Source organism: Gopherus evgoodei, chromosome 3, assembly GCF_007399415.2.
Source record: "Gopherus evgoodei ecotype Sinaloan lineage chromosome 3, rGopEvg1_v1.p, whole genome shotgun sequence".
Taxonomy (NCBI): domain Eukaryota; kingdom Metazoa; phylum Chordata; order Testudines; family Testudinidae; genus Gopherus; species Gopherus evgoodei.
Window position 1 is genome coordinate 4,455,327 of NC_044324.1, and position 10,049 is coordinate 4,465,375.

A 10,049-nucleotide genomic window follows, 5' to 3' on the forward strand; every position below is an offset into this window, starting at 1 on the left:
TCCCGCAGCCGTGCCTGCGGATGCTCCACCGGAGCCGCGGGACCAGCGGACCCTCCGAGTGCCGCAGCCACCTGCCGCCCTCCCAGCAACTGGCAGAGCACCCTCTGTGGCGTGCTGCCCCAAGCATGCGCTTGGCACGCTGTAGCCTGGAGCTGGCCCTGCCAGCGGGGAGCCAGAGCAGGCACCAAGATTCTGGATTCTGACCCCAGCCACAAAGTGGGTGCAGGGAACCTGTCCTGCCTGGCACTGATCAGCTGCAGGGCCCCCACATCCTTTCCCCCATGTGCCTTCCTCAGACCTCACATCCTTCAGGCCCCCCTGGGCAGCAGGGGAGGGGGGGAGATGGCTGCTGCCCCCATTATAAAGCCTGCCATGGACTGAGCCAGACTTGCCCCCTCCTGGAAGCACCCATCAGACAGAGCCCCAAAGGCCCCTCAGTGGCCTGGGCCACCTGCCTCATCTCCCATGCCTTGTGACCTTGCCCTATTGACTGTGGGGGAAGGGGAGGCAGCGAGGACCCTCCCTCACCACCAAATGTAGCTCCAGCCTCCCCTTCCCCCAAGTCACCACCGGTTGGGCTCCGGACATCTCCTAGGGATCGGGTCTGTTGGAGGGGGCCAGGGCAGGAGCGTGGCACCAGAGACACAGGCCAGGAGGCTGAACCCCTCACCCCACACCCAGGGCTGGTGCAAGGATGTTTCGTGCCCTAGGCAAAACTTCCACCTTGCGCCCTCCCGTCTCCGAGCCCCCGCCTTGAGGCCCCCCCCAGCAGCTCCCCCCCTCTGCCCTGAGGTGCACCCCCCCACCCCGCCACCCTGAGCTTAGGCGCTGCAAGCCTGGGAGGTGGGAGAAGTGAAGCAGCCACAGCGTGCTTGGGAAGGAGGCGGGGCAGGGGTGAGCTGGCGTGGGGAGTTCCCCTGCGTGCCGCCTCCCCCGCCCTTACTTGCTGCAGGCGGCCCTCCCCACACTCCCCTGCCCCAACTCCCTCCACCTAAATGCCGGTGGCGACAGGGGCAGCCGAAGATCCAGCCGCTGCGGTCGCTGCCGGAGAAAATGCCATCCCCCAAATCCTAGCACCCTAGGCGACCGCCTAGGTCGCCTAAATGGTTGCACTGGCCCTGCCCACTCCTCCCTCTGCCCTCGAGGGGATCCTCTATAGGGTGGTCCCTCCGCCCCTCTACCAGCGAGGGGGTCAGTTAGTGCCAACTGGGATGGCAGCTAGACTGAGACAGCCCCCTCCATCATCCAGTACAGGGGCTGCCACGTGGCTCCTGGCCACGGCTTGCCCAGGGTGCCAGCACCACATCAGGCACAGAGCCCGATCCCAGACTGACCGCCTCCTCCCAGCCCCACTACAGTCTCTTGGTGCCCTGCACCAGCAGCGTAGCATTGGCCGCCTTCGGCCGGGCCTGGCGCTGCAGCAGGCGAGCGGCGTTCTCCGGCAGGGGCGGCTGGTAGCGGAAGCGGTAGCCGTAGGCACGCAGGTGGTAGGTCAGGAACTCCAATGTGTACATAAGCTCAGGGCTCACGTAGTGGAAGGAGACGGCCAGGTCGGAGCAGCACTGGGGGCCCTGCAGAGCACGGGAGGGCAAGGGTTAATGGGAGAGGCCCTGAGCTACACAAAGGGGTGTGAATGGGGCAGGAGGAGCAGCCCCAATAGAGATCCCCCTTTCCCACCCCTCCAGCCCCCTGTGCAAGCAGCTCCACTGGCTCCTGCAGCAGCAGCTCAGCGGTAGCTAAGCACCAATTGTTCCAATTCCCGATGCTGGCAGATGCCCCGGCTCTGCTGCTCCCCCAATGCAGCCGCGGGATAGTCCCGCCAGGGGCCTTCAATGAACAGCAAACAGACAGCGTGCTGGGCCTCCCCCTGCTCCCCTGGGGGCAGAAGGGGCATTGGCTCTGGATCAGGATCCAGTCCTCTTGGCGCGGCACCGCTGGCTGCCTAATGCTATTAACTCTGCCTGCTTCTCCGCTGGCTTCCACAGGGCACTGTGATACCCCAACACTTTGTTAGCTGCCCGTCCGCAGGAGCCCCGGCATGGAAAACCACCAGAGGCCCCAGGGACTGAGCCAATGGCCATGTCTACATCTAAAATTTTGCAGCGCTGGTTGTTACAGCTGTATTAGTACAGCTGTATAGGGCCAGCGCTGCAGAGTGGCCACACTTACAGCAACCAGCGCTGCAAGTGGTGTTAGATGTGGCCACACTGCAGCGCTGTTGGGCGGCTTCAAGGGGGGTTCCGGGACCGAGAGAGCAAACCGGGAAAGGAAACCAGCTTCGCCGCGGTTTGCTCTCTCGGTCCCGGAGCCAGCCAGGAAACCGCAGGGAAGGAGACCTGCTTGCTCGGGGTTCCGGGACCGAGAGAGCAAACCGGGAACGCCGCGGTTTGCTCTCTCGGTCCCGGAGCCAGCCAGGAAACCGCAGGGAAGGAGACCTGCTTGCTCGGGGTTCCGGGACCGAGAGAGCAAACCGGGAACGCCGCGGTTTGCTCTCTCGGTCCCGGAGCCAGCCAGCAAACCGCAGGGAAGGAGACCTGCTTGCTCGGGGTTCCGGGACCGAGAGAGCAAACCGGGAACGCCGCGGTTTGCTCTCTCGGTCCCGGAGCCAGCCAGCAAACCGCGGGGAAGGAGACCTGCTTGCTCGGGGTTCCGGGACCGAGAGAGCAAACCGGGAACGCCGCGGTTTGCTCTCTCGGTCCCGGAGCCAGCCAGCAAACCGCGGGGAAGGAGACCTGCTTGCTCGGGGTTCCGGGACCGAGAGAGCAAACCGGGAACGCCGCGGTTTGCTCTCACGGTCCCGGAGCCAGCCAGCAAACCGCGGGGAAGGAGACCTGCTTGCTCGGGTTCCGGGACCGAGAGAGCAAACCGGGAACGCCGCGGTGTGCTCTCTCGGTCCCGGAGCCAGCCAGCAAACCGCGGGGAAGGAGACCTGCTTGCTCGGGGTTCCGGGACCGAGAGAGCAAACTGGGAAAGGAAACCAGCTTCGCCGCGGTTTGCTCTCTCGGTCCCGGAACCCCGAGCAAGCAGGTCTCCTTCCCCGCGGTTTGCTGGCTGGCTCCGGGACCGAGAGAGCAAACCGCGGCGTTCCCGGTTTGCTCTCTCGGTCCCGGAACCCCGAGCAAGCAGGTCTCCTTCCCCGCGGTTTGCTGGCTGGCTCCGGGACCGAGAGAGCAAACCGCGGCGTTCCCGGTTTGCTCTCTCGGTCCCGGAACCCCGAGCAAGCAGGTCTCCTTCCCTGCGGTTTGCTGGCTGGCTCCGGGACCGAGAGAGCAAACCGCGGCGTTCCCGGTTTGCTCTCTCGGTCCCGGAACCCCGAGCAAGCAGGTCTCCTTCCCCGCGGTTTGCTGGCTGGCTCCGGGACCGAGAGAGCAAACCGCGGCGTTCCCGGTTTGCTCTCTCGGTCCCGGAACCCCGAGCAAGCAGGTCTCCTTCCCTGCGGTTTGCTGGCTGGCTCCGGGACCGAGAGAGCAAACCGGGAAAGGAAACCAGCTTGATTACCAGAGGCTTCCTCCTTCCACGGAGGTCAAGAAAAGCGCTGGTGAGTGTCTACATTGCATTACCAGCGCTGGATCACCAGCGCTGGATCCTCTACACCCGAGACAAAACGGGAGTACGGCCAGCGCTGCAAACAGGGAGTTGCAGCGCTGGTGATGCCCTGCAGATGTGGACACTCTCAAAGTTGCAGCGCTGTAACTCCCTCACCAGCGCTGCAACTTTCTGATGTAGACAAGCCCAATGTGGGGCTGAGACCCACCCCTTCCATGGGAAGCCACCAGTGGGACCCAGGCAGCTACCCGGGGTTCACGTACTGCCAGGGTGTCTTAGAGGCCTGCAGGCTGGGCACCTGGCACTCCAGCCTTAACCACGGAACCACCTCCCCTGGCCACGGAGAAGCCAGAAGAGCAAGGCCTGTCCTCAATTCGGTCTGGGCACCCATGCCTGGAGGATGCCACGGGGGGTGGGGGTGATAAATGCAGCCCAGGAACCCAGGGGAGGGGAAGGGAATGCAGCCACAGGCACCCATGCCCAGAGGATACCACGGATGGGGGGCATGCAGGCAGCCACGAACCTCCACGATGGGATAGTAGCAGTACTTCCAGTACCAGAAGCTCTTGGAGAACTTCCCGGTGAGGTGGGATTCGGGCCCAAAGGGGTGGAAAGTCTCTCGCCCAGCGGCGTCCCGGGAGTCCCCCGCCTGCACCCCCATCTTCTCCATGCACTGGCCCAGCGCCAGGTCCTCCACCGAGGTGGTGTGGGTGCACACCTTGGTCCTGAAGCCCTCCACGAAGCGCCTCAGGGCCTCCTTGCTGAGGACGTAGCCAGCCCCGCCACTCATGTAGCCCTGCTTGGCATAGGGCTTGAAGCGCTTCCCGAAGTAGACGGGCTCCTCGGGCGTGTGGTTGGCCAGCAGCCAGCGCAGGTTGTCCAGCACCACGAAGGTGTCGTCGTCCGCCTTGAGGAACCAGTCGGCCTGCTCCAGGTGGTGCTGGTGAATGTACTGGAAGGCCCGGATGGTTTTCCAGTACAGCTGGTCCCGGCCTTCCTTGGTGCCCAGCCCCACGGTGGGGAAGCCGTCGTCCCACACCGAGCTCATGAACAGCACCACGTTGCAGTGCCGCGTCCACGTGGCCTGGACGTGCCGGGCCTTAGTCTCCAGGTTGCTGGGACCCGTCATGACCCAGCACAGGATGCGCACCTTGCTGTACAGCTCGGCCGCAGTCATGCTGACCTCCCCTGGGCGCAGAAAGAGCGTTAGGGGCACAGGGGTGGCCAGGGGAGACACTCCCAGCTCCCCAATCACCCCAAGACTGAGCCAGCCCCTGGCATTGCAGGCAGCTGTGGGCACCAGGGCCTCCTGGAGCCCATCCAACCTGGTGCACGCTGAACTGGGCAAGGACAATAAGAAGCGAGGTGGGCGGGGGGCTGGGCCGTTCTCATTTACTTGAAACTGCCCGGGAGGGACCATTATCCAGTTCCTCCTGCCACCCACCTCCTCGGGGCGATTCCTCGGTGCCCTGGTGCCCAGTGCACCCTCTGTACAGCCCCACAACCCAGTGGGGGATGCTACATGAGGGGTTCCCTGCCCCCAGAAATGATCCCTGCCCCAGTGCCAGGATTCCCTGTCTCCATCAAGCAGCCTCCCGAAGGAGGCAGGGGGTGCAAAGGCCGCAGGGGACTGGTATTTTCCTGGGGGTGTCCTGCCAGCTGGCACAGGAGCTGCTGCCAGAATCAGCCTGAGGGGATCCTCTAGGTGCAAACGCTGCTGGAGAGCCCTGGCCCACCCGTGTCCACCTCATCCCACAACCCCTGGTGCCAGCTTGGCTGCCAACTCCCTCCCCCAGCCTCTGCATGATCAGTCCCCAGCCCCCATGCCCTGCAGAAACCCCACGCCCTTGGGTCGTACAGAATCTTTCCACCCCCCGGTCCTGCCCACCTGAGAGGTGTGGGTGGCCAGCGCTGAGGAGCGCTGGGTGCTGGACGACCCAGACGTCAGGGTGGGGCGTCTGGCTCTCGGCGCCCCGGGGCCGCGGCCAGAGCAGGCCGTTGAGCAGGTAGAAGGTGCTGATGAAGCCAGTCATGATGCCCACGTGGAAGGCCAGCCAGGAGCCCTTGAAGCCCCCCAGTGCCATGCTGCCCGGCTGCCCAGGGAGGGCTTCACACAGCCTAGGGGGAAAGAGCAGATTGGGCTGCTGGGGGGGGGCTGGGTGGAGCCACCAAAAGGGGCGACTCTTCCCCCTCACCTTGTGGCTTAATCATTAATTAACAGTCGGACTCAGACAGGCCAGGAGCGGAGTCCAAAGCTAAACCTATAAAGAGGCAGAGACTGAGCTGGGAAATGCCCGGCTGGCCCCGGCTCCGGTGCCCATGCCCTGCCAGGGTCTTGGGGGGGCAGGATCTGCCCCAGCTGTTCCCCCCTCCCTCCCCCCGGCCAGGATTTCTGCCCCTTCAGGACACTATCCCCCCTCCCCAGTTCCTTCTGCAACACTCGTAGCCCTGAGTGAGCTGGGATGGGGCTCACGCCCCAGTTCTCCTCCCCATCCACAGCCCCCAGGGCCATGGCAGAGATGAGGCACCAGTGATGCCAGCCAGAGCACATTTGCCAGGAATGTCCCCATCCCAGCCCCTGGACCCTAACCTGAGCTCCCACCCCAGGGGGATGCTAGCGACTCCAGGGGGACCCAGCTAAGGGGTCTGCCTGGGCAACCACTAGCAGAGGCAGGATGTTGGCAGAGGCTATTCCACCCCCCACTGCCCCTCCTGTGCCCGCGTCTCCCGCACTGGGCAGATCCTGCCCTTCTGCTCCGGGGACCCCGGCCTCCTTCCGGGCTCAGAGCTGGGTCAGAAATGAGGTGGAATTGACCCCAACCCCCCAGAGAGCTGAAGGGTGAAGAGTCAAGGGGGGCAGGGGGGCGGGAGGGGAGCAGAGGCAGACGACCAGAGAGCGACAGCCAGGTCTAATCTAGGTCAATCCATCCCAGTGGGTGTTCAGGGAGTCTATGGGGCGGGGCAGCCACTCGTGGGGGAACCAGATCCCCTCCGCCCCACAATGGGCCGTGTCTCCCCCACCCAGCCCCTTTGCCATCCCTGCCCCCATGCCTCTGGGGGGAGCTGCCTGCCCCCCCCATCACTCACTAGGAGAGCGTAGCCCCCAGGCAGCCGGCCGCTCCCCGGAGACTCCAACAGGCGGTCGGGATCCGATGAGCGCCCCAACCCCCATCCCCACCTTGCCCTCCCTCCTCGCTGCTCGGAAGGGCTGGCAGCCACAGCAAACCAGAGCTGGCTGATGAGCACTAAGATGGAAAGGGGGTTTCCGTAGCAACGGGGGGGCTCTCTGCCCAGCCAGACCCCGCTAGAGGGAGGGGATGGATGGACAGAGGGACAGACCCACCCAGCACCCTTCACATCCCACGCCGGGTCTCCTCCCACCTACCCACTCCATCTACCCAGTGCCCTCCATGCCCCCCCAATGTCCCCTAAGTGCCCTCTTGTGCCACCCCCATGCAGTGCCCCCCCACCAAGTGCAGCCAGTATCTTCGCCCTTAAGGGACCCTCCATATGCCCTAGGTTCCTACCCCAGCATCCAAGGGGACCCCCCAGCCAACAGCCCTAATCTCCTGCCCCCCTCACCCAGAACACCATCTGATTCAAGTGATCCAGACAGCCCCCGAGCCCCACCCTGTAACCTCCATCTCGCCACTCCAGGGGCACCCCCACCCACTCACACCCGGTGCCCCTACCGAGCAGCCCCCCACTTTCCATTCATAGCTGGGCTCTTTACTAGCCAGCTCCTGGAGGGCTCAGAGCCAGGCCCCCGGGCCAGTCTCCTCTCCCTAACCAGCCTCGATAGGACTCGGGCCCACAATGAAATTAATCCCACAGCCCAGGTTCTTCTTCTGTTGGCAGTAGGGGGCAATCCCCTTCCCCGTGGGGCTGGGCTAGCAGAGTCAACGGGGCTTCCTGGGCGAGAGCCGGCTTAGGAATCCATCACCACCACTATGCGGGGGCACAGGCTAGCCTGACGTACCCCCTGCCCGCTCCCACGCACTGGCAGCGGCTCTGCCTCTGTACCCCAGCACCAGAAGGAACAATCCTGCTCGGGCAAGGGGCCCTTCCCAGCTCTGCTCCCTGGGAAATCCAGCCACCCCGGGGCCAGGATGGTCCAGGGGCCCTGGAATGGGAGCCCTGATGGGGGTCACCGTCTTGTCCGAGTGGAGCGCGGGGACCAGGGGATTAAGGGACAGGAGCAGAGAAAGATAGAGGGACCCAGGGACCCTGGGGTGGGACACCAGGGTACAACCCTCCAGAGGGAGCAATCCTAGGACCCAAGCAGATGGGGCAGCCCCATGGCAGAGGATAGAGCGCGGTGGGCAAAGAGAGATGCCCTCTCCCTGCCCCATCTGTGCCAGCCTCAGGGCTGAGCCCCTACCAAAGGAGCTCACAAGGAGTGCCGTGCGGGGGTCCTAGCCCCCTCAAAAGGGGGAACACGGAGGGGGGCAGAAGGGGGAGAACAGAGAAACCCTGGGGGTGGGGACACCAGTGGATGGAAGGAGTAAGAGGGGGAATGGGCAGTGCCAGGGAAGGGAAGGGAAGGAGCATCCAGGGGCAGAGGGAAGGTGGGGGGCCTTAGGGCAAGTGGGGTGCTGGGAGGATGGGGGGCACTGGGGGGACTCCAGAGGACATGGGAGGGAGAGGGAAGGTGGCACCCTAAGGGAGACAGAGTGGCAGGAGGATGGCGCAGACGGGGGGGACCCCAGGGGAGACGGGCTGGTGAGGGGGATGGGGGCAGACGGGGGGGCCAGGGGAGAGGGAGTGGTGAGGGGGATGGGGGCAGACAGGGGGGACCCCAGGGGAGACGGGCTGGTGAGGGAGATGGAGGCAGACGGGGGGGCCAGGGGAGAGGGGGTGGTGAGGGGGATGGGGCAGACGGGGGGACCCCAGGGGAGACGGGCTGGTGAGGGGGAGGGGGGCAGACGGGGTGGGGACCACAGGGGAGACGGACCGGTGAGGGGGATGGGGGCAGACGGGGTGGGGACCACAGGGGAGAGGGGTGGTGAGGGGGATGGGGGAAACGGGCTGCTGAGGGGGACGGGGGGGCCAAGGGAGAGGGGGTGGTGAGGGGGATGGGGCAGACGGGGGGGACCCCAGGGGAGACGGGCTGCTGAGGGGGACGGGGGCATACGGGGGGTCCAGGGGAGAGGGGGTGGTGAGGGGGATGGGGCAGACGGGGGGACCCCAGGGGAGACGGGCTGGTGAGGGGGTTGGGGACGGGGGGGACGCCAGGGGAGACAGGCTGGTGAGGGGGATGGGGGCAGATGGGGGGGCCAGGGGAGAGGGGGTGGTGAGGGGGATGGGGCAGACGGGGGGACCCCAGGGGAGACGGGCTGGTGAGGGGGTTGGGGACGGGGGGGACCCCAGGGGAGAGGGGGTTGGGACAGACGGGGGGACCCCAGGGGAGATGGACTGGTGAGGGGGTTGGGGACGGGGGGGACCCCAGGGGAGACGGGCTGGTGAGGGGGATGGGGGCAGACGGAGGGGACCCCAGGGGAGACGGGCTGCTGAGGGGGCTGGGGACGGGGGGGACCCCAAGGGAAACGGGCTGCTGAGGGGGATGGGGGTAGACGGGGGGGCCAGGGGAGAGGGGGTGGTGAGGGGGTTGGGGACGGGGGGACCCCGGGGAGACGGGCTGCTGAGGGGGACGGGGGCAGACGGGGGGGCCAGGGGAGAGGGGGTGGTGAGGGGACGGAGAGGCACCGGCCGGGAATGGGGCAGGGGTGTGGGGAGAAGCAGGGGTGGGGCCGCTCTGATCTGAATCCCCCCTCATCTGGGGGGCGTGTCAAGGGCCCCGCGGCACCGTTACCTTCCCAGGGGAGCGGCCGGACCCGCCCCGGGATCCCCGGCAGCAGCGGGACCCCCCCGCCAGGAGCCCCACAGCGGCCGCCTCCAGCGGAGCCTCCGCAGCGGACTCACCCAGCGCTACATTGTATCCAGCTCGGAGACCAGACCGCGCCCCTCCCTGCGCCCATTGGCCGCCGAGCTGCCAGCCCGCTCTTGATTGGCTCAGGGCCCCCCATGCGGGTGGGAAGAGGGGGGGCTGGGGCGGGTTTCTTCCTTGTATGGAGCGAGACCTGGGGGCGGACTCCTTGCCCCCCCGCAGATTGGGGAGGGGGACAAAAAAGGGGAGGTAGTCACAAGGGGGGAGGACCCAGTCCCAGCTGCCCCCCCTTCAGCAAATAGGGGAGGGGAAATGGGGGTCGGGTAGGAGGCGGGCTGGGGAGCGCCTTGCAGCATAGCTGGGTCTGGTCCCACCCCGCCCCGGCACCTGTCCCCCTGCCCCATAGCCAGGTGTGTGTCCCACCCCGCCCCGGCACCTGTCCCCCTGCCCCATAGCCAGGTGTGTGTCCCACCCCGCCCCGGCACCTGTCCCCCTGCCCCATAGCCAGGTGTGTGTCCCACCCCGCCCCGGCACCTGTCCCCCTGCCCCATAGCCAGGTGTGTGTCCCACCCTGCCCCGGCACCTGTCCCCCTGCCCCATAGCCAGGTGTGTGTCC

General features: G+C 66.2%; 1 protein-coding gene across 1 annotated transcript; it reads right to left on the reverse strand.

Annotated features, from left to right (window-relative positions):
* Positions 1-990: 990 nt before the first annotated feature.
* LOC115647807 (glycoprotein-N-acetylgalactosamine 3-beta-galactosyltransferase 1-B-like) lies at positions 991-9,410 on the reverse strand. Its single transcript, XM_030554630.1, has 4 exons — positions 9,359-9,410; positions 5,435-5,664; positions 4,070-4,734; positions 991-1,571 (listed from the first exon to the last, which is right to left on the reverse strand). Exons 2-4 carry the CDS (start codon positions 5,628-5,630, stop codon positions 1,353-1,355), a joined length of 1,080 nt encoding a protein of 359 aa, XP_030410490.1. The 5' UTR covers positions 5,631-5,664; positions 9,359-9,410; the 3' UTR covers positions 991-1,352.
* Between the last annotated feature and the right edge of the window lie 639 nt (positions 9,411-10,049).